Source organism: Saccopteryx bilineata, chromosome 3 (genome assembly GCF_036850765.1).
Source record: "Saccopteryx bilineata isolate mSacBil1 chromosome 3, mSacBil1_pri_phased_curated, whole genome shotgun sequence".
Lineage (NCBI taxonomy): Eukaryota > Metazoa > Chordata > Mammalia > Chiroptera > Emballonuridae > Saccopteryx > Saccopteryx bilineata.
In genome coordinates, this window is record NC_089492.1 from 131,103,056 (window position 1) to 131,127,048 (window position 23,993).

The window sequence follows — 23,993 nt, forward strand, 5'->3', positions numbered from 1 at the left end:
TTATCTGGGGGTCCTCCTCCCCTTCCTCCTTGCTCTACTCTTTCAACCCCCTTCGCGGTCCGCGGGGTCTAGGACAGGGACTGGAACGCCTCCGGTGGGCCCAGCCCCGCCCCCGCCCCGCCCCGCCCCGCCCCCAGCTTGCGGGGCCAGGAAGCAAAGAGGAACCGCCGGGGGCCATGGACGGGGCCGTGATGGAAGGGCCGCTGTTTTTGCAAAGTCAGCGTTTCGGTACCAAGGTAATCCAGGGGAAGGGTGCGGAACCCCATCAGAGGTAGGGTTGGGCAATAGGGCCCAGGAAGAGGGAGGGGCGGGCAGCAGGTAGGAGCGCGGCACCCGGAGCCGAGAGCCCCGTGAAGTTCCCGCGAAGTCTCTTCTCACACTGCGGAGAAGCGCCTGTCGGCTTTGGGGTACGCTCTCTCTGGTCCTGAGGAGACCCAGCGGCATCCTCCGCGGAAAACTTCGTTCGGGTCGGGAAGCCTCCGACTCGGAAGCGGCCTGTACTGGTTCCTCTTCCTTGTCGGGACCTGGCCGTGGGCTCTCGGCTGCCTCCCCAGCGCCTCTCTCTCTTTCCGCAGAGGTGGAGGAAGACCTGGGCCGTGCTCTACCCGGCCAGTCCTCACGGGGTAGCGCGCCTCGAGTTCTTTGACCACAAGGGATCGAGCTCTGGAGGGGGCCGCGGAGGCTCGCGCCGCCTGGACTGCAAGGTGATCCGTCTGGCTGAGTGTGTGAGCGTGGCGCCCGTGGCCCTGGAGAGCCCACCTGAGCCTGGGACCGCCGCCTTCCGCCTGGACACCGCAGAGCGCTCCCACCTGCTGGCGGCCGACGCGCCGTCCAGCGCTGCCTGGGTGCAAACGCTGTGCCTAAATGCTTTTCCGGTGAGGGGGCCAGGACTGCCGCGAAGGGCTGGGCAAGCCGAACTGGGCCCTAGAGGCGATGAAGGGTGGGGGTAGTTACAGCAGAATCACGCTGGCTCAGACCCTCGGAACCGCGTCGAGGGAATGACAGGGTCCTCGATACTCTTTCTCTCTTTCTTTTTACCCCAGAAAGGCAGTTGGGCTCTGGCGCCTACTGAGAACCCACCCAAACTTTCTGCCCTGGAGATGCTGGAGAACTCTCTGTACAGCCCCACTTGGGAAGGTAGCTGCCAGAGAAGCTGGGCAGGGATGGGGTGGAAAGGAACGGTGCTCCTGAAAAGGGGCTCAGAGAGTTTAGGGACCCATGGGGAAGTAAGAAGTTCCTAAGAGCTTGGTTACAAATGAGCGTTGGGACAACTTGTTCCACCTCCCGGAGGTGCCAGTCTAATTTTGTATTCCTTCCAGGATCCCAGTTCTGGGTAACAGTGCAGAGAACTGAAGCCGCTGAGCGTTGCGGCCTGCATGGCTCCTATGTGCTGAGGGTGGAGGCTGAGAGGCTGACTCTCCTGACTGTGGGAACTCAGAATCAGATACTGGAACTACTCCTTTCCTGGCCCTACACTCTGTTGCGTCGCTATGGCCGAGACAAGGTAGGGGTGCTGTCAGAGAGGGCTGGCTTTCTAGGTATGGGGTTCTGGGTGGGGTGGGACAGGGCAAGAAGGTGGGTGGGAAGCTCTACCTTCTGGGTAACCTTTTTTAGCCTAGCCCATGAGCCCACCTCCCTCCCCAGCTAGTCTTTTCTTTGTAGACCCCCTAACGAGTCCAACCCTGTGACTCACCTTGCCTGATGGCTCCTGGTAATGTGTTTCCCTTCACATTCTTTTCAGGTCATGTTCTCATTTGAGGCTGGCCGGCGCTGCTCCTCTGGCCCTGGAACCTTCACGTTTCAGACGGCACAGGGAAATGACATCTTTCAGGCAGTTGAAACTGCTATCCACCGGCAGAAGGCCCAGGGCAAGGCTGGTCAAGGGCATGATATTCTTAGAGCTGATTCCCATGAAGAAGTGGCAGAGGGGAAGCTGGCTTCCCACCCTGGCACCCAGGAGCTCTTGGGCAGCCCTCCAGCCCTGTATGCTGAACCCTTAGACTCCCTGCGCATTCCTCCAGGTCCTTCCCCAGATTCCCTATACTCAGACCCTTTGGACAGCACCCCTGCTCATGTAGGAGAAGGGGTACAGTTAAAGAAAACTCTTTATTGGGACTTGTATGAACATGTGCAGCAGCAGTTGATGAAGGCCGAGCTGACGGATCCCAAAGAGGACCCCATCTATGACGAACCTGAGGGCTTGGCTCCAGCTGCTCTTCAGGGCCTTTATGATCTGCCTCAGGAGCCGAAGGATGCATGGTGGTGCCAGGCTCGAGTGAAGGAAGAAGGCTATGAGCTCCCCTACAACCCTGCCACTGATGACTATGCTGTGCCTCCCCCTCGAAGTACAAAGCCCCTCCCAGCTCCCAAGCCCCAGAACCTGGCATTCCCTGAACCTGATGCTGCTACTGGCAGTGGCAGCAAAGGTCACAGCTCAGACATTGCCCTGTACAGCCAGGTCCAGAAGAGTGGGGCCTCAAGGAGCTGGGACTGTGGGCTCTCTAAAATAGGGGCTGACAGGACTGGGGTCAAGTCAGAGGGCTCCACCTGAGAAGTAGGGCAAAGCTGAGGTTGTTGATAGGAGGACCACGGAGAGGTGGGGCTGGTGATCAGTGCCAACCACGGGTGGGGCCTGTGTGAGAGTAGGGACTAGACAGATCAGGGGGGTCAAGGGAAGAATGATTAATCTCCAGAAGTCTTGGAAGTGGGACAGATGGCAGGCGTTAGGAATGGAACCTGGGGAGGCCAGCATCCCTAAGTCATCCCCCAAAAGGAACAGATAGCTGCTGGACCAAGTCTAAGGAAAGGGTGTTTCAGAGAAGGTACAGTTGGGGGGGCCTGCTTGGAGGCTGTAGGGAGATGCTGGACTGTGCCTAGATCCTTTCCCCTGCAGTGGTTTGTTTTTTGTTTGTTGTTGTTTTTTTGCCAGAGATTGATTTTAAAAAAAAGTTTTGTTCTCATTAAAGTCAGTTTAAGTTTAAGAGGGCCATGTGTTTGAATATTCACAAAAGGGACACTGAGGCAAGGGTGCTAGGTGGGTGTGGAGGGAATCCAGAGAACCAGGAATGTGTTTGGGGCCATATGGAGGAAAAGGCCCCAGGGAGGGGAGCTGAGCAGAGTGGCAGGCAGTTCAGAGCCCAGGCAGTCCATCCAGCCCATGTGTGCTTAACACTGTGGTCCTGGCTAAATTTTATAACATCTGCAACCCTTGGTTACTTTTGTGCCCCTTTATTAACAGGGAAAACGTTAATAATAGGCTCTACCTCACAGGGTTGTTTGTGTGGAAGGAGTTACATTTTTCAAGTACTTAGTGCAATTTGAAGCAGAGTAAGCATTTTTTTTTTTTTCTTCCATTTTTCTGAAGCTGGAAACAGGGAGAGACAGTCAGACAGACTCCCGCATGCGCCCGACCGGGATCCACCCGGCACGCCCACCAGGGGCGACGCTCTGCCCACCAGGGGGCGATGCTCTGCCCATCCTGGGCGTCGCCATGTTGCGACCAGAGCCACTCTAGCGCCTGGGGCAGAGGCCACAGAGCCATCCCCAGCGCCCGGGCCATCTTTGCTCCAATGGAGCCTTGGCTGCGGGAGGGGACGAGAGAGACAGAGAGAGGAAAGCGCGGCGGAGGGGTGGAGAAGCAAATGGGCGCTTCTCCTGTGTGCCCTGGCCGGGAATCGAACCCGGGTCCTCCGCACGCTAGGCCGACGCTCTACCGCTGAGCCAACCGTCCAGGGCTGAGTAAGCATTTTATAGTTATTATTTTGTGGATGGAGAGGGCCAATGGGAAGGTAGGCAGGTGTGAGGAGAGGGGAATAGGAAGGGAATAGGTCTTTTCCTACCATTCATTCCCAGTTCTGCCATATAATCCCTCCCCCATACACGCTTTGCCTGTAGGTAGTGAGTACCAATCACTTTTCTGTTTGGAGCCTAAAGGAAACTAGAGTGGCAGATGTAGTGGGAGGGACACAGGCTTTGAATTTCAATCCTACTGGTTTTCATAAACTCATTAAACCTCGCCCTTGTCCCCTGAGGCCATTTCCTGAAGGTGACCTGACATCCACCTGCTTACACAGAGCTACATGGAGAAATTGGAGGCTGGAAATGCTCCTAACAATCGTGTTGGTTGTTTAATCTTCATCTGTGTTAACAGTATCAATGACCCCAAAGAAAATGAGTCCCTGCTTAGAGAAGCAAGAGGCTTGGGTGTGTTTCTTTCCAGGCTGAGGTGTGGGGCAGGCAGTGGCACACCGAACACAGAGGAGGGGAAGGCTGTTTCTCAGTTGCCTGAGCTCACAGAGGCTCAGGTGGATGGAAGACAAGCCTGACCTCAGAGCACCACTGTGTGAGCCTTAGCTTAAATGTGGTTGAGCAGGGCAGCCAGATTCTGTTGCTGGTTACTTAAAGCCCTGAGGGATATTCTTCCTCTTCTTCCTCCTCCATGGAAAGCTGAAAGGTTTCTGAGGAGGCTTTGCTGGCTGCTGGCATTTTGGGGGCTCTGCCAAGAGCTGGAGTCATAGGTAGAGGGGCCACTGTGGCTCGAACTCGATTTGTCTGCAACTGCCCAGCCTGAAATGAAAGTGAGCAGACTAGAGTTCCTGATCTATCCCATTCTTTTCTGGGTCTGCTGTCCTAAGTCCTTCACTGTCCCATCACTGAAGTGACAGCCTCAAGCCAGGGTAGTGGAGTTCCCTGGACTCCAGGTTCTATGGTGCTCATGTCCTGGCTGAGTGTCCCTCTGTTAGCTTGCTCACCAGCTAACTTATAGTGGGTTTGTTCCTCCTACTCTGGAAACATCTCTTGTCACTTCAGCTTAGGGAAAGCAGTTTTTCTAAAGGTCTATTACAAAGAACCTAGAAAAAGTTAATAAAGGGAAAAGCTCAAATATTATAAAATAAGAATGCCATAAAAATAACTCTCCACATTCAATTACTCTTCTCTCTTTAACCCCCGTTACCAGAGCCCTCTCTATAAGCTACTAACCTTGGTTAGCCTCCCTTTGCTTATCTGTACAGTGAGCCTAACACTTACCTTGCAGGGATGCTGTGAGGAGTAAAGGAGAAAATTTATGTGAAAGCACTTGTCACACAACCTAGCTAATGACTGCTGTCACTAAATGCTAATTTCCCTTCCCTGGGGCATTTCTTTTCTCACCTTCCCTTCAACCTTTCCCTCCAATGAAGGGCTCTGGTTGTAGTTCCAGTGTAGCCAGTTTGCTTAGTGGGACAATGGTCTGATAAGTGACTAGACACTCTATTAAGATACCAGAACATTATCTATGTCATAGTCCAAGCAGAAGAGCTAACCCACTGAGGAGGGGGAGCTCCTCAGGGGTGTTGTGCCTTTGCCTAGGGCACAAAACTGTTTTTGTTTGTTTTTTTTACTTCTTCTCTGTTGGCCCAGTTCTTTCCTCTACCAGGGAAGATCCAGGCTCGAGGACTACTCCCTGGGATGAGTGGGGAGGGGAATATTGAGGACAGGAGAGGGGTTGTCTCTTGGGTTCTGGGCAAAGAGAGGAGGGAAAGGAGTAAGGAGGGGAACAGTACCTTTTTCAGGGCCCGGCTCTCCCAGCTTGGGTGGAGTCGGCCCTGAGGCTTGGCAAATGAGCTGCTCAGGTGTGAGTATAGGTGACTCCAGACCTGCAAGGGGTTGTAGATGGGCTCTAGCTCCAGGCCGTCTAGCACACTCTGAGGATGAGAGGAGAAGCCTCACCTGGGGAACTTGAGGTCACAGAACACAAGATGTCAGGCAGAGCCCTTTGAGTATAAGAGGCTGGAGGAGGTGTGAAGACCCAGGGCTCTCTGAAGGTGTGAAATAGATGAGTGTCGCACTGGATGTTCTAGCCCCCAGGCCTGAGTGTTTGTGAGGTCAGTGTCAGGCACAAGTATAAGAAGTCCGAGCAACCCTGAGTGGTTAGGGGTACCGACCAGCCCTGAGAAGTATGTTGTGGGATTCCAAAGCATTGCGAGGGTTTCAAGGGATCCAGTGTGCAAGGCTATGAGAGTAGGCGTGTCCACAGCCTGGGGGTGCTCACAGTCAGCAAGATGAGGACACTGAGCCCTGGGCTTGCCTGCTCCCAAAGTGAGCATAACCAGAGGACACGCAAGCACAACATTCCTGAGCAGTCAAGTTTTCCGGCCACAACATCCTGTGCCAGGAACCACTGGCCCTGAAATGAGACGCTAAACGAGCCACAGCCACTTGTGTTCACCTCTCTGTGCATCTTCAGGGCTGCCAAGCCGAGAGCACAATCCCAGGCTCTGTCCTCCCTGCACATTGGCCAGTGATCCAGCAGCCAGGTGGTTCCAGTTCTCCCTACCCAGAGCAGCCCTCCTGCTTTCAGATTGAGGGGGTGGGGGGCTGGCAGAGGAAATCCAGAATCAGATCCAAAGATGAGAAGGTGAAAATGACCTTTAGAGCTGTTACCTCCTTTGCATCGGCATCTGATTCTGAAACCCTTCCTATTCTGGGCGCCTACATTGTCTGCCTTTGTCTTTTTCCCTCAACAGACAGCAATAGATGCATGCAAACACGGGACACACATGTGTACACCCATAATGCAGACAGACCCGTGGGAACCCACCATTACCGCTACTTCCTCTTGCCTCACCTCAGTTCCCATCCTTGTTTCTTCTTTGACCCTCTCACCACGTCCTTGGGACCACTTCTCCCTCAGTACCCTGCCCTTCCCCTCACTGGCTCACTCCTCCTCCCTCCTCCCCATCTCAAATTCCCTTCTCTTCCCTCCCCTCTCTCTGTCTCCTCAGATCTGGGCTGCACTTGCCTCCACAATCTTAAGGCTGTCAACAGGCAGGTTCTCAGGCAGCAGGGGGAAGGGGCTGGGCAGCATCAGTTCCCTTGTAGCTACTGCCTTCACCAGCAGAGTGGGGGAGGGTGATGGCACAATCACATAGAAGGTGGTGGCAGGCTCTCTCAGGCTGTGTCCTCGGCTCAGGGGCTCCCCTTTGGCTAAGAGCAGCCATTCTCTTTTCTGAAACAAGAACAGACATAAATTCTGGTTCATCTTCAGCCTTTGGAATGTTTTGAATACCAATCCCAACCAAGGTTTTCCTGAGTTCCTAGGGGTGGGGCTGTCTGGGAGGGTTGAACCATTTATTTCCCCCTTGCCCTGGGAGGAAGAAACTTCTAGCTTGAAACACCAGAGCCCCCGAGGTGAGCCCCCACCCCTACTGCTTTCCCTCCCTGGTCTCTCCCTCCTCAGGGATGTACACAAAAGGGTTGACAATACAAAATATTGAAGAGCCATTCTTGAAGTAGGTGCTCACTTCAGAGGGGCTAGTGTATTACTCAATGGTAAATGTAAAGTTTAAGAATTATAATTATAATTAAAACAGAGTCTTGAAACAAAGACTTGTGTGGGGTGTTGTGAAAATTCTGGTCTTATTTTGAGGTTGATAAAGTCTGGTTGTGTTGCATGACTGGGGTAGAGTGTGCTGACAGGGAAACCTCTGGAATGCCCAGAGAGGGTTTAAGAAGCAGTTGGTCAGGCTGGGACCCACTCCTAATTTAGAGCTCTCTTTCCTCCTTTTGCCAACTTCTATTATGACTCTACCTTTGCCACCCAGCTTAGTGTATCCCAAGGTTCTCTTTACCATGCCACAGTCGCAGAGCTCCAGGGAAAAGCAACCTGGTCTCATCTCTCCAGGCAGAGGAGAACAGAAGCTCCATATCTACACATGCTGCAGATGGCTTTTCCAGTCTATCTGAATCATTACCAGCTAGAAGCAGCTGTCACTGGGACTTGGACATGAGCTGCAAAGTATAGAATGGTGACAACAATTCCAGTGCCATGCAGACTTTTCCTGGATGTGGACTTTTCCTGGACTCCTGCTCCCTGTGACAGCTCCTAACAGACTTAACTGTGGTTGGGTTGCATTTTTCAGGGATTTGGCATGGTGATGGGGCCAACTTGGACTTGGTGAACATGTTAAGGACACTACTCTTTTATGGATTCTTGCTGTATTGGCCAAGAGTTTGCTTAAAGGCTTTTAATCACTGTAAAAAAATTAGAAGACTGGATGAAGAAGATGGGGCACATATACACCATGGTATACTATTCAGCTAGAAGAAATGATGACATCGGATCACTTACAGCAGAATGGTGGAATCTTGATAACATTATGCAGAGTGAAATAAGCGAATCAGAAAAAAACAAGAACTGCAGGATTCCATACATTGGTGGGACATAAAAGCGAGACTAAGAGACATGGACAGGAGTGTGGTGATTACGGGGGGTGGGGGGGTGGGGGTTGGGGGGTAGGGGGTGGGGTGGGGGGAGGGAAGGAGGGAGAGGGGGAGGGGTACAAAGAAAACTGGATAGAGGGTGACGGAGGACGATCTCTCTTTGGGTGATGGTTATGCAACAGAACTAAATGACAAGATAACCTGGAAATGTTTTCTTTGAATATATGTACCCTGATTTATTGATGTCACCCCATTAAAATAAAATTTTATTTATATATATATAAAAAAGAAGCAGGTGGTCAAACTTGCCTGCTCAGTGAGAGTACTAGGGGAGCACAGGCAGAGGGAACCTTTGGTACAACAAAGGGTGTGGGGATAGGGCTTTTGAGGTAGACTCAGCTTAGTCACACGACAAAAAGACAGGTCAAAATTCTGGGGGAGGTGACTGTGAGTGAAGGGTACTGCAAATAGCAGTGGCACTGCGCTGTGTGCCAGTGGGTTAAAGCTTAGCACATGGGGAAGGAGAGGAGACAGACACAGGAGCAGATTTTGTAGGTGCACCCTTGGAAACCAGGCATGGAAACTGTGGTAGTTTTTCAAGGAAAATTACAAAACTCCAGGAAATATGGAGTCAGAACTGTTATAGTCTGTGGACTGTGTTCTCTTGCTCGAGGTGACCATCAGTTACAGTTGGTACAGACATAAGAGTCTCCCCACTCATAAGATGAAAGCACACTAGCTCCACCCACTGTAACTTATACAAAAAGTTGGAAGAAATAATATGAGAGAAAAGATAAAGAGGAAAAATAAGATATCAAGGGAATAGAGGAATATCAGCATCTTGCGGGAGACGAGTAGAAAGTGACACAATAAAGCAGAAAAACCTACTGCAACAACGGGATGTGCTGGTGTGGAGGTGGTAGGGGAAGGTTCTAGACACTTAATGTCACTGTCATCATTCTGCAGCACAGAACCCTGGGATGTCTGGAAGGCCAGGTAGCTGATAGGTACCCTCAGAAGTTTATTCTTTCGTAACATTTTGCATATATCTGGAGATTTGCTGTCTTCCTGAAGAACAGACCTTCATGATCAAAGGTCTACCCAATGCTCCTCAAGTCCATAAAATTGAAAACAGGTTATATAAAAATTGTGGTGCATGTGTGCATGGGGGAAATTTGCTCCTGCTCTAAGGACATGGCCTCTTAAAATCTGAAAGAGATGTTTTCTGTAAGGGATAAGGAAGAAGTTGCAGGGGTTCATTTTAGTTGGCTCAGGTAACTTCTGATGTGGCTTTTGAGATCAACTCAGGCTTTGGATTATTACTATTATAATTATAATCTACTTTTATACTGGTTCATGCATTTGTTTGTGAATTGGTTTGTTTATTGAGAATTTATTGAGTGCCTATTATGTCTGAGCACTAGGTGTGGGTATACAGAAATTCATTAGACATGTTCATTACCCTAGTAAAACATATACTGTAGTGAGGCAAAGGATTGTAAACTAATGTTTGTCCAGACTTAGGATGGCCATCTGTTCCCGTTTGCTCATTTTTAGCAGTGAAAGTCCTACATCCCAGAAAACCTCTGACTCTTGGGAAAACTGGGATGGTTGGTCACCCTTCTAAGACTACATAGAGAATATAATATCTTGCCACTGTGGCAAGTCATTGGGGGCTAACTGTAGTAACGTGACTTCTTGCACCTCAGTGTTATAAAAAAATTCACACATGCAAATCCCAGGATTACTAGGAAGCTTTAAATGTTGCACACAAAAGAATTATGACCCTGAGAACTTCAGTCAACTGATTTTGAGATGATAGGTAATATTCTGTTAGAGAATTGGTATGCAGAAATGAATGCAGTCTGTCCAAAGTTACATATAGTACTCCTGCTGTAGGGACTATCAGAGGACTGGGAAGAGATTGAATTGAAAGGATTTTACAAAATGCTTTAAAACATTTGGTCTGATTTAGAGAGGTTGGCAGGAGGTTCTGGAAGGGAGACAAATACATCCTTATTAGAGTTAAATATATTAATTTATCTGTAATTTCCAGGAGTATTCTGAGAAAGCAAGATATGGGAAAGTTGAACTTTAAGACCCCTATTTTGGACTCTAAATTTCTAACCTCTTCAAAGACTTGAAATCCAGGACCTAAGCTTGAATATGTTACCCAAATCATGGATTGACCTGTTGGTATAGGCAGTGATGGAAATGGTTAACTGCCATAACAGGTATCTGAGGCTGAGAAAAAGCCATGGCATGGGGATGTCTTCTGGGATGTCCCAGACCAGCCTTTGGGATCCTTCATGTGAACAATGTTTAATGACTGTAGATGACTGCTGAGTACTAGAATATGCTTTGCTAATTCTAAAGGAGTATAAAGTAGATGCTGAATTTGCTAAAGGTCAGGTGAAAAGGTTGTGGTTAGGGACTTGGCTATAGAAGGGGCCAGGGAGCTAAGATTTTCAGAAGGCGGAAACTGATTCTGTTTAGAACAGGTGTGAATGGGGGCAGAGTTGAATGGCGTGCCATACTCCAAGTCATCCTCCCCCACCCTTGCCCTAACTTCTAAGTACTAAGGTTATAAAGGAAAATGTGGCAGCCACTGTTGGTTGACTGATCACTGCTCCCCTTCCTTCTTTCCTTTTCCCTTTTCTCTACCCATTTTTCAGCCTTTCAGTGATTAGTCTAGGAGTGATTTGTGACCTAGATTTAAATAGCGAGACATAAGCAGAAGTTGCTGAGTGGGGCTTCTGGAAAAGCTTTGTAATGTGCTGGTAAGCTTTTTGTCTCTGTACCTTACCCTTTTTTTTCTCTGCAGGACAGGACTTAGTTTTAAGTTGCCATCTTGTGACTATGAGACAATAGACATAAGGATGAAGTACACCTGCTCTGGCTGCTGCAGTGGAAAAATGGGAAGGGGCTTGGTCTTTGATGGTGTCATTGACCAACTGCACCAGCTCGTAACTGTCTGTCCCCACACTTCTTATTAATGAGAAAAATAAACTCTTAGTTACTCAAGTTAGGGTTAGATTGGTTTTCTGTTAATTGCAGCCAAATGGATCCTTTACAGATACATACCATAGGGAAAGAAGAGGATGTGGTTACTCACTTCTGGTATCTGGGAAAGCAGGAGCAGAAGGGACAACTTTAGTGGCAAAAGGGCCAGTGGGAATTCATTACAGCAGGTAAAAGTTCTAATCTCACCAAAACCGCAAAACCAGAGCTCCCTTGGTCTGCCATCAGTATGACCTGGGACCAAATTCAGTGATTAAAGGAGCATGGATCAATTTCTGAGTAGGAGTATTTCTGAAGGAGCCACCGTGAGTAAGGAAGGGCAAGAGCACTCATTTTGCTTTGTTTGTGTGCAGAGGCACACTCTGTTGTCCTAATGCATCCAGGAAAAGAAATCACTGCGAGTTACGGAAAAGTCAAGCATACCTGGGGCTGTTTTTGGAATCTAGAAGGGCATTAGGAGGAAATTAGGTGAATTTGACATTCTTTGCTTATTTTCTCACACCAGAAGGCAGAACAAGGAGAGGAAGAAAATGAAGCTGCAATGGACATTATTCTGCTTCTCTCACACTGGCTTCCAAAAAGAAGACCAGGGAAAATGGTAAAAGACATGGTAAACCCCCAAATATCAGATTATACATTGTTTTCAAGTAAACATGGAACATTCTCTAGGATAGACCATATGATAGGCCATAATTCAAGGTATGATAAACTTTAAAAGGTTAAAATCACCCAAAGTATCTTCTCTGACCACTGTATAATGCAATTAGAAATCAATAACAAAAAGAAATTTGGGGAATTCACAAATATATGAAAATTAAACAACATACTCCTAAATAATGAATAGTTCAAAGAAGAAATCACCAGGGAAATTAGAAAATAATTTGAGATGACTAAAAATAAAAACACAACATACCAAAACTTATTAAATACAGCTAAAGCAGTACTTAGAGGAAAATCGATAGCTGAAAACTCAATTAAAAAAAAATCTTGCCTGACCAGTTGTGATGCAGTGGATAGCGTGTTAATCCAGGATGCTGAGGGCTCTGGTTTGAAACTCTGAGGTCACCAGCTAGAGCACAGGCTCATTGTCTTGAGTGTGTGTGTACCAGCTTGAGCACAGGATCATCAGCATGATTCCAAGATCACTGGTTTGAGCTTAAAGTTGCTGGCTTGAGCAAGGGGTCACTGGCTTGGCATGAGCACTCCCACCCCCACATCAAGGCACATATGAGAAGCAATTAATAAACAACTAAATCTCAAATCAATAACTTAACCTTCCACCTTAAATAACTAGATAAAGGGGCCCTGGTAGGGTAGCTCACTTGGTTAGAGCATCATCCTGCTAAACCAAAGTTGCGAGTTTGATGCCTGGTCATGGCACATGCAAGAGTCAACCGATGAATGCCTGGCTAGGTGGAGCAACAGATTGATTTCTCTCTCTCTCTCTCTCATAAAAAAAATGTCTAAAAAAAGAAGACCAAACTAAAGCAAGCAGAAGTAAGGATATTAAAAAAATACTAGACTATAGAAAATACTAGAGAATAGAAAAATAATAGAGAAAATCAATGGAAACAAAAGTTTGTTATTTGAAAAAGATCAACAAAATTGACAAATATTTAGCTAGACTAATTGAGAAAAAAATAAACTAAAATAGAAAATAAAAGGGGGGGCCTGGCCAGTTGGCTCAGCAGTAGAGTGTCAGCCAGGCATGTGGATGTCCCAGGTTCGATTTCCAGCCAGGGCACACAGAAGCGCCCATTTGCTTCTCTACTGCTCCTCCTCTCCTTTCTCTCTATCTTTCTCTTCCCCTCCTGCAGCCAGGGCCCCGGTGCTGAGGTTGGCTCCATGGCCTCCACCTCAGGTGCTAAAAAAATGGCTCAGGTTGCAACGGAGCAATGTCCTAGATGGGCAGAGCACTGCCCCCTAGTGGCCATGCCAGGTAGATTCTGGTCGGGCGCATGTAGGGGTCTGTCTCTCTGCCTCCCACCTCTCATTTCAGAAAAATACAAAAAAATAAAAAGAAAGAAAATTAAAAAGGAGAGCCCTGGCCAGTTGGCTCAGTGGATAGAGCATCGGTCCAGCATGCAGACGTCCTGGGTTCAATCCCTGGTCAGAGCGCACATGAGAAGCGACCATCTGTTTCTCTTCTCCTCCCTCTCCCTTTTCCCCCCTCTTTCCTTCTTGCAGTCAGTAGCATGATTGGTCTGAACATTGGCCTCATGTGCTGAGGACAGCTCAGTTGATTTTGAGCATCAGCCCCAGACAGGGGTTACAGCATGGATTCCATTTAGGGCACATGTGGGAATCTGTCTCTATCTCCCTCCCCTCACTTAAAAAAAAAGAGTAAAAGGAGGCCATCATTATTAACCTTACAGAAATTGAATGGATTATAAGGAAATATTACACACAACTGTATGCCAAAAAAATAGATAATCTAGATGAAATGTATATAGTCCTAGAAAGACAGAAACTACTGAGACTGACTCAAGAATAAATAGGAAATTTGAGTACCGTATTTCCCCATGTCCCATGTATTAGACATTCTCATGTATAAGACGCACCTTAATTTTGGGGCCCGAAATTAGAAAAAAAATGTATTACACAAAGTTATTGAACTCAAGTTCTTTTTTTTCTTTGTTTTATCGAACTCAAGTTTTACTCATTATAAAACCCATACAACTTCTCATCACTGTCAGAACTCCCATCCATTCGCTTGTCTTTATCTGTGTATGATGATGAATCACTGTCTTCAACAATGAACGTAAAAACAAGCATGAAAAAGTTGGAAATGCAAGTAATAAAAACAACTACAACTACTATATAAGATACACCCAGTTTTTAGACCCCAAATTTTTCAGAAAAGGGTGTGTCTTATACATGGGGAAATATAGTAAATCTGTGTCATGTGTCCCCAAGACCATTTCCAGGTTTAGCAATTCACTAAAGGGGACTCACAGGATTCAGTATATAGTCACAGTAATGAATATGATTTATTACAAGAAAAGGATACAAAGCAAAATCAATAAAAGGAAAAAGCTTGTGGGGTGAAGTCTAGAGGAAGCCAGATACAAGCTTCCAAGACCCTCTACCTATGAAGTTACACAGATATGTTTATTTCCTCCTGCAGTGATTCATGATAACGTGTAAAATGTTGTCTACCCGGAGAAGTTATTAGAGATTTAGAGCCCAACATTTTCATGGGGAACTGGTCACATAGACACCCTGTACCTAGCACATATGAAAATTCTAAACTCCTAGAAGAAAAGCAGATGTTTAGCATAAACCATATATTTTTGCACAGTTTGCACTCTTATTATTTAGGGAATGGTAGGAACATTCTCAAAATCCAAATTCCCACATGCCAGACAAGATTCTCTCTTGCAAGTAGGACTACCTAGGGATAGCAGTATGAGGCCTGCTATATTAACTTTTTTGTGTAACCTAATACAAGTAAAGATAAAAAGTTAGTATTTGGGAAATTTTCCACAAATAAAAAAACCCCAGATGGCTTCACTGGTAATTCTACCAAACCTTTAAAGAAATAATTTTCCCCAAAAAATGGAAGATGAAGAAACACTTCCCAAATCATTCTATAAAACCAGAGTGTTACCCTAATACTAAAACCATACAAAGACATCACAAGAAAAGAAAATTAGACTTATATCCCTCATGAATATAGATGCAAAAATCCTCAGCAACTACTAGCCAACCAAATCCAGCAACATATAAAAGGATTATACACCACAACAAAATAGGATTTATTCTAGGAATGCAAGGTTGGTTTAATATCCAAAATCAAACAATGTAAGATGCCATGTTAATAGAATGAAGGACAAAACTACGTAAGCATCTCATAGATGCAGAAAAAGCATTTGATAAAATCCCAAACCATTTCATGATAAAAAACATTCAACTAACCTAGGATTAGAATGGAACTTCCTCAACTTGACAAAGGTCTCTATGAAAACCCATAGCTAATATCATAAGTAGTGGTGAAAGACTGGATGTTTTGCCCCTGAGATCAGGAACAAGACAAAGATGTCTGCTCTTGCCACTACTATTCAACAATGACCAAAGGGCCATTTCCCATATTTTCTGGACTGTTAGTCCCCTGGGATTCTGAGGGAGGAGAAGAAGCACTTATAAAGATATTGAGTGTGTCAACATCTTGGCACTTAAGGACTAATATTTTCTAATTTTGATTTAGGAAAATACAGTAATGTAACATTTCTCACATCAGAAATCTAAGGTGCACATTCATACTATTTATCAGTGCTGTGAAGCTCCAGATAGATATGTCAACAGGTACATGGGTGGGGAAGGGGCAGAAAAGGATAAGTGGGGGGGAGCTGTCGCTGGGATGGGGAAGTACAGGAAAAGTGAAGATATTTAAGCAAAATTTGGAAATATATGAGTAGATATTTATCAGTTGAACAGAGGCAAGGGGAAGCAAGCAGCATGAAATAAGGTGGAGGTGTGAGACAGTTTAGCACATTTAGTAATTTATTAGTGTGGCTGGAGTGGATGATTGCAGGAGTGTGGTGAAAGATGAATCAAGAGAAATAGACGAGGCTGGTCACAAGAAGCCCTCTGAACCCATGTTAGCCTGCTGTCCCAGCACCTGTATGTTTCCCTGCAGCAACTATACTCTAGCCTCATTCTGATAGGTTTTTGTTTTTCAAAAAAATGGCTCCTGACCTGCCATCACCCCACTCGCAGCTTGGATTCTTGCTCTTGACTCTTTGCCAGATGTAACCAAGGACTTTCCTTTTCCCCACCCACTTACAGCCCAACCAGGTCATCGCTTGTGTACTTAGACTCCTGCTGGACACGTCCTGGCTTGAATTCTGTCACTTCTGTGGTCAATCAGGGCAGACACGGCCAGTAAAACTCTGGAATGCATCTCCAGAGACTCTGACATTTTAAGTAAGAAACTGAAAGGCCTAGGTGGTATTTTTGTTTCTTTTTCTAGTTCACACAGACATGACTTTGTAAGAGAAATGAGGAAGTGGAAAATGAGTCACTAGCTACATAACTGGGACTACACAGTAGGATTTGGTAATTGAAATTATGTTTTCCTGGTGATGGATAGATTTATCTCATAAATACTTGGAAAAAATTATATTGATATATATATAAATATATAATATAATAACAAATATAATTATATATAATATGTAGTATAATTATAGTTATATTAATTATTAATTAATTTCCTACTAGTTTTCTGAGAAAAAAGTAAAATATGCAAATAAAACAAAATAATCTATGAGAAGGACAGAAAGACACAACATTCAATTGTCAAGTAAAAAAAAAAATCAGCCCTAAAAGGTTGCAGTTGCCTGAACTTTAGATTATGTGTAAAATGTAATTTGAAAAGTTATACAAGTTTTATAGTTGATGAGGCCTGGTGGGCTGGCACCAATGACTAGATTTAGGTTATGGCAGTGTGGACTTGGTTCAGAGCTGCTCTAAAAGAGGAGGTGGAGGAACTAACAACATTGAATGAACTGACCTCTGCTTATAATTGTAAGGAAACTCAGGAACCTGAAAATGAGAACATGGTAGAATATCAGCTGACTGAGGGTAAACTAGAAAATCTATTATGGGTTGTCTAGTCAGACAAGGGGTGTAAAGAGAAAGTAAGCAAACATTTAATAAGCATTTACTTCTGCATCTGAGTGGCTTGGAATGGTCAGAGGCAGACTGGTTCTCCTGCCTGGAACAATGAGAAAAGCTGGATAATATACAAAAACCATTCATCTGAAGGCAGTGAGGAGGGGCTGTGGCAATGCAAATGAGAGGCAGCCAAGTCTCCTGAAAGAATCCAGAGAGGTGAGGGAATTGTTGCAACAGCTTTTCCCATGAGGGGACATAGTGGTTCTGAGCTGGAGGGACTCAGGAAGGGACTGAGATTCTAGGGTCTGCATCTGCTGAGGTACTTGCAAGGGAACAGAGAAGCCAGCAGATCTTTTGGCAGAGACTTGGCAAGGGTAGAGTGGGTTCTCAAGCCAGTTTTTCACTCACAGCATTTGCCAGATACTAGGGTTGCACTGTACAAGAGACAAAAACACCTAAGGAGAAAGCCTCTAAGAAGTAGAGCATTGTAGCAACCAAGGGGAAGGAAGACACACGATATACCAGGTTTTCAGCGGAAAATCCTGGAAGGCTAGGGGCAAACTAGGAGGAGATGGAGCTCCCTCGAGACTGTAGCCCAGCATGACTCAGCAGAACTCCTGAGTGGAATGAGATGATCTGCCAGCACTCTATCTGCTTAGTGCAGGGCAGGATGAACTCATCCTAGAGGAAGCCAACACCAGCTGGAGCTTCAAAAACTTATTTAGATGCAATGAGCATCTTTCATTATAATATTATCAGGTGTACCAAAAGGCAAGACCACATGTCTGAAAGCCACAAGAAAAATAAGACAGTAGAAAAAAAGGTATAGGTAATGCAGGTATTGGGGTTAGGGGATAAGAACCTTAAAATAACAATAATTAGTACATTCAAGAATATAGATGAAAATATGGAGAATTTCTCCAGAGAATTAGAATAAAAAAGGAACAAATGGAAATCACAGAACTAACCAACCATTATGTGAAAACTGTATACTAGGTGTTTTACACACACACTATTACTTACTCATTTTAAAAACCATATGAGGTATATTTTCATTGTCTTTATTTTACATGTGACAGGGACACAAATTACTAATGTGTGCCTGTCATGCACATTCCCCCCTTATTTCTTTCTCCCCCTCTTTACTTCTACTAAAAAAAGGAGAAGCATTGTGGGTTCCATACCTGGATATTTTAGACAGGACCTGAGAGGTAGGGGATGATGTCAATCTACAGGATATTTATATGGCTGAGACAGAGAGAGGAAGATAGGAACAGGGACTTGGGAGGTAGACAGTGTTTTTGTGTTTATTTATTCATTATGTGTGTGTGTGTGTGTGTGTGTGTGTGTGTGTTATTGAAACAGATCCAGGTTAGATATAAGAGAGGAGCAGAGAATAAAAATTTGAGAACTGTCATAGGTTATTTCCTTTTTGGTATTCTTTGAAAGCATAGGTAAATTAATTTTAAAAATACCTTTTGGCCTCTGGATAGTACTTCTTTAGCTACCATTTATTCAGAGACTAAACCACATGGGGCCACTAGATTTGTTAGGGTTAGAAATAGATTGCCTGGCCTGTGGTTGTGCAGTGGATAGAGAGCTGACCTAGAATGCTGAGGTTGATGGTTTGAAACCCTGGCTTGCTCGGTCAAGGCACATATGACAAGCAAACAGTGCACAGCTAGAGTGAAACAACTACTTCTTCACATCCCCCCCCCCCGTAAAAATCAATAAGTGAAAACTAAAAAAAAAAAAAGAGAGAGAGAGAAAGAAATAGATGAATATACTCATGATAGGGAGGTTGAATATGTTCCCTATGTTCACAAGTTGGGAAATAATGAAGCTGTCATTAGGGCCTTCTGATTCCAAAGTCCATGCTTTCCATGAACAATACAAATTACATTTGTATTGTCCATTTTACACAACAGATTAGAAAACTGCCTTGCCTTAATGCCCAAAAAATAGAGGTAACACTTTGAACTTAAATTTGACTAAGGCTGAGAAATTAGTTGGTAAAACGGGAAGTGGTAGAAATGCCAGGGAAAGGCAACCATGTTACCTTGGGGTCTGGGTGGTTAGATTTATATCCTAGACTTTAACCCATATATATATATATATATATATATATATATATATATATACACACACACACACACACACATATATATATATTTAATTTTTTTAATTTTTAAATTTTTAAAAAATTTTTATTTATTCATTTTAGAAAGGAGAGAGAGAAGGGGGGAGGAGCAGGAAGCATCAACTCCCATATGTGCCTTGACCAGGCAAGCCCAAGGTTTCGAACCGGCGACCTCAGCATTTCCAGGTCGATGCTTTATCCACTGCACCACCACAGGTCAGGCCCATATATATATTTTTAAGATTTTATTTACTGGTTTTACAGTGAGACTGGGTTGGGGGATGGGACCAGTAGTTGTTTCACTCTAGCTGTTCATTGGTTCCTTGTTGTATGTGCTTTAACTAACCCAGCAAGCCCAGGGTTTCCAACCAGCGACCTCAGTGTTCCAGTTTTGTCTCTATCCACTGTGCCACTGCAGGCCAGGCTTTAACCCATATCTTGTAGGATTATATATACTTAAAATGAATTGAAACATGATTTTCTCTAAAAAGAGATAGAGCACACAAAGCTCTAATGGTAAATATAGGAATCCAGAAAGGCTTCAGTGCAGAAGGACCATTTGAGCTGAGTCTTCCAGTATGGGTAGGATTTGAACACGTGGATAAGAAGGAGGGACAACATGAACAAAGGTTCAAAAGTGGGGCAATTTAAAGTCTGTATATTAACCTGGTTGGCGTGCATGGTACATGAAAGGGAATAATGGGAGACAAGGCTGGAGTATGAATATGTGGTTAGGGAACATGGACTTTAAAGTATAATGAACACTAAATCACAAAATGTCTTTAAGCTAAAGCAGGCAAGATCGGTGCTGTGTTTCAAGAAGATTAACCTCTGCCCTGACCAGGGAGCTAGGTTGGTCAGAGCATCACTTCGAAGCACAGAGCTTGCCAGTTTGATCGCCGGTCAGGGCACATACAGGAGCAGATCGATGTTCCTCCCTTTTTTTCACTCTCTCCCTCCCTCTCTTTAAAATCAATAAAACAAACAAATAAACAAACAGAAAAGCATATTTAAAAAAATTATTAATCTATAAAATGGATTGGGAAGGGAAAACATAAAAGGTATTTAGACAAATTCAGATATTATTGCAATATTAAAGGAAGGCAGTAAAAAGGGCCTGAACTAGGATAGTGATAAATAGAATGGAGAGGAGGAGATAGGTGCAATGCTGGTCAATGCTATGGGGATAGAACAGACAAAGCTAAAGCCACGGGGTAGCGGCACCATGGGAAAACATGTGATACTCAGGGGGATGCTTCAAGAAGATTAATCTGGTTGAATGAGCAGGGCAAATCAGAAGAGGGAGAGATTGGATGTAGGAAGCTAGCTAGGAGTTTACTGGAGAAGTCTTTGTGAGGACAAGTCTTGGTGGGAGCGAGATGGAAAGGACAGTTACAATTTATGTTATGAGAAAAAAACTGATGTGACTTAGTGATGAAATGGATATACATGGTGAGAGGGCTGAAAGCGACTGAGGTTTCAAGCCTGAGTGAGCAGACAATAGTGGTGCTGCTATTAACAGAAAGGCAGAAGTTAGAATGAGAAGTTAGCTAGAGGGAAAACATCACAATGAGAATCAGAAGGCAAGAGAGTTACATGGGGGAGCTGACAACATCAAATTTTTCAAAAAGTATGAAAAAGAACATAAGAAAAAATACCCAACCAAGGATGGAGTTAAGGAAGTCTAAAAACTTGTACAAATAAAATCAGGAAGGTTAAAATTCTAAATAAATCTTAGCGCATAGTAGGCACTCAGAAAGCATCTATTGTTAAATGAATGAGCTGCGGCTTGTGGAAAATTCTTCTTTTCATAATACTCTGCCTTTCAGGCTTTTTGTTGCTTGGAGAAGATGTCATGTGAACAGCAAGAAAGAAGAGCCATTTGAACACTATTTTGCTTCTCTCTTTTCCAGAAAACGAGAGTAGCCTTTAATCTGGATGAGGTGGAGCAAACAGAGCAGAGGGAACAGTAGCATAAGATGGGAGAGGAGCTGTTACAAGTCCCCAGGCCCTTTAATTCACATCTAGTGAAGGACAGCAGCATTGTAGGCTGTTCAGTGAAGGGAAAATCAGCCTGTGTTATTGTCTATTTATCTGGGGTAGTGAATTTAGCTAGCAGTTAAAAGCATCAGTTTTGGAATCCACATAACTAGATCCGAATTCTGACTTAGCCACTTTGGTAGCAGTGTGACCTTTGGTAAGTCACTTGATCTCTCTTCAATCATCAATCTTCCCCATTTATAAAAACACGATCAATAATCCCTATTCTCACAGAGTTATTATGAAGATTAAGTGAGGTAAAATAGGCAGAATACAGTTAAGTGACTAGCACTTAGTAAGTGAACATGCTGGTACATAGATCTTTGCTCCCCTTCCTGATTGTTCTCTTGGGCTTCATGCCTAATAATGGAATTAAAATGTTGAAGAACACTTTCCAGAACATGTCCACTCCCTCTAGCAGTGTATTAAAAGACCATTATATTTGGTTTTGAGCTTCTAGCAGCCAAACAAGAGGAATACTAGATCAGTTAGAGAATCAAAAGTCCAGCTGGCAGCTCGTCACAGAGCTTTCCCAAAACAGGGTCCAGATGTTGTTGGGCGCAGCATCACAAATTTATTTGAATTCTTCTACGCATATGTTACCAAGGACCGAGATGCAGAATTGTAGTAGGGAGAAGATAAGACATATTTAGGAGAGAGGCAAGACGTGTTCCTCACCAAATCCGGTCGTGAGAGGGATTCACAGACCAGCGATATATAGCTCATCTCCATCTAGCTGGAAAAACTAACTGTCCTAGAGCCACCACTAAGAACTCCACACGAAATAAGGGAGAAATCCCAATAAATACAATAAGGAATAAAATCACAAAAAAATTCAAAAAAGAAAAAAAGAAAAGCATTTATAATACATAATGAAGAAATAGAAAATGAAAAATGAACCCGAAGTATTCACAGCAAATTCATGGTTGATCATTGCAGGGAACGAGGCAGCAGGGGTGTGATGACACTGGGAATCACAGGTACTTCAAACGTGTTGGGGAATATTTTTGACACACACAGAAATATACTTCAAGGCTAAAAGCAAATATGCCAACATGCTAACAACTCTAACTCTGGGAGGTAAGAAAACTTTGTACTTTATGCTTATCTGTATTTGAAACTTATTTAAAATGAAAAAGAAAATAAAAGAGATTACTGGATGGTACATTGGTAAAAGATTTGTCGAGAAGATGAGGTTTGAGGCAAACTATAAAAAATGGACTTTGGATGGCCTCAGGGGAGAGCTGCCAGGGTCTAAGTCTGAGGAACTTTCTGTTTGGAAATAGTCCCTGTTTTCCAGAAGTCAGTTGGGGATATAAAAATTACCTATGTGAAAACACCCAGACTCCATGGCAACACAGAATTGAAAGTTATATCATTTATTACTAATAAAAGAGCAAGCAAAATGACATTATTTTAGAATAAGTAATTCAGAGTTTTTCATATGACTTGGCCTAAAAAAAACAACCACCAATGTCTGTTTAAAATATCATGAACTGTGAGAATGTACTGAAGCCACTTGAGAGAAATTCCTCCCCAGTGATGTAGCACCTCAGAGATCCTGAGGAACTGGGTGGAGTAAACAGTAAACTGAGCTGTTGGGCTCTAACAGTCAGAACGTATCTGTTGTCTCTGCTCCGCAAAGACAGGAGATGGGCATTCTTCAGATAGGAAACAGGAACCCAGTGGGTGGACCTAAACGAGAGTGTGGGCTTTGAAACAGGAAAAAAAGAAGTCTGTTTCTGATAGTGAAAGAGTCTCATTGCTGTCCTGTCTGATCACACATATCCTGCTAGGTGAAATTTTGATTCTCCATCCACTTAGCAGTTATACACGTTCTTGGATATATTGGCAGCTGTTTTCTTTTGCTTTGTAAGTGTTGTATTACTGTTTCATGTATGTGCTCTTTTAGTTTTGCCATTTCAGACCAAGCAGTTATTTGCTATTTTCCTCTTCCTTGCTCCTCCTCACATCCAGTCCGTCACTAAGTTTTGACACTTTCTTTGAAATATTTCTTCAATTGGTTTACCTATCTCATTGTGACTTCCAACACCAGAGTCAAAGCCAAGAGCACCTCTTGCCTAGATGACTGCAGTGCCCTCCTGCTTCATTTTCTTGTTTCCATTCTGGCTTCTGCCAGTTCTTTCCCAAATTTTGGCTCAAGTAATCTTTTAAAACTTAAGTGGCTCATTTCTCATGATTTCTTTCTGACTTAATGATCCGGAGTCCTTAACTTTGGCCTACAAAGCTTTGCGTGATTTGACCCCATTCAACCTATTCTCCCAGCTTGTGGCTCTCTCCCTTCATTCTCTGTTTCAGCCACAATGGCCTTTTTATTCTTGATTGTTCTCTCAGCTCTTTGTAGCCTTGGGGTCTTGGCACTTTTTTTTCCCTGTGTCTGGAGTGCTCTTCCTGCCACCCTTTACCTGGCTAATTCCCATTTATCTGGCAGGTCTCTGTTTAAATGTCATTTTCACAGAGAGGCTCGCTTATAGCAGCTACTTCTTTTCCTTCATAAACTTCTCACAATTAAGAATCTATATGTTTCTCTGGCCAGGCGGTGGCACAGTGGATGGAGCACTGGACTGGGACGTGGAGGACCCAGGTTTGAGACCCTGAGGTCGCTAGCATGAGCACAGGCTCATCTGGTTTGAGCAAGGTTCACCTGCTTGAGCCCAAGGTCACTGGCTTGAGCAAGGGGTCACTCGCTCTGCTGTAGCACCCCTAGTCAAGGCACATATGAGAAAGCAATCAGTGAATAACTAAGGTGCTGCAACAAAGAATTGATGCTTCTCATCTCTCTTCCTTTCTGTCTGTCTGTCTCTATCTGTTCCTCTCTCTGTCATAAAAAAAAAGAATCTATATGTTTAATTCTGTCTCTTCCATTAGAGAGTAAATTTCTTGAGGCCTTTTCAAAAGGCCTCAGATAATGTCTATTATGTTAACCATTAACTATCTAGGGCTTAGCATC

At 44.5% G+C, this 23,993-nt stretch overlaps 2 protein-coding genes across 3 annotated transcripts in view; one reads left to right on the plus strand and one right to left on the minus strand.

Annotated features, from left to right (window-relative positions):
* Positions 1-102: 102 nt before the first annotated feature.
* Positions 103-2,981, plus strand: DOK1 (docking protein 1). Of its 2 annotated transcripts, XM_066267474.1 has the most exons (5): positions 103-236; positions 576-875; positions 1,044-1,137; positions 1,320-1,504; positions 1,742-2,981. In XM_066267474.1, the coding sequence occupies exons 1-5, from the start codon at positions 177-179 to the stop codon at positions 2,549-2,551; spliced, it is 1,449 nt and encodes a 482-aa protein (XP_066123571.1). In that variant the 5' UTR covers positions 103-176; the 3' UTR covers positions 2,552-2,981. The 2 variants fall into 2 exon arrangements, with proteins under 2 accessions (XP_066123571.1, XP_066123572.1); XM_066267475.1 differs by lacking the exons at positions 103-236; positions 1,044-1,137 and having other exon boundaries at positions 741-875.
* Positions 2,982-3,649: 668 nt separating this feature from the next.
* M1AP (meiosis 1 associated protein) overlaps positions 3,650-23,993 on the minus strand; it is a 98,190-nt gene continuing 77,846 nt past the window's right edge. The window contains exons 8-11 of the mRNA XM_066267478.1: positions 6,782-6,988; positions 5,544-5,684; positions 5,029-5,040; positions 3,650-4,566 (exon numbers count right to left, since the gene is read on the minus strand). Coding sequence (XP_066123575.1) covers positions 4,399-4,566; positions 5,029-5,040; positions 5,544-5,684; positions 6,782-6,988 — 528 coding nt within the window. The 3' untranslated portion in view covers positions 3,650-4,398. The remainder of the gene's footprint in view (positions 4,567-5,028; positions 5,041-5,543; positions 5,685-6,781; positions 6,989-23,993) is intronic.

Excerpts from the sequence above, each read along its gene's own strand:
- DOK1 (XM_066267474.1), top strand. The coding sequence starts at position 177 with ATGGACGGGGCCGTGATGGAAGGGCCGCTGTTTTTGCAAAGTCAGCGT. Across the intron at positions 1,138-1,319 it reads GTACAGCCCCACTTGGGAAG|GATCCCAGTTCTGGGTAACA; the intron begins GTAGCTGCCAGA and ends TATTCCTTCCAG. Across the intron at positions 1,505-1,741 it reads GTCGCTATGGCCGAGACAAG|GTCATGTTCTCATTTGAGGC; the intron begins GTAGGGGTGCTG and ends CATTCTTTTCAG.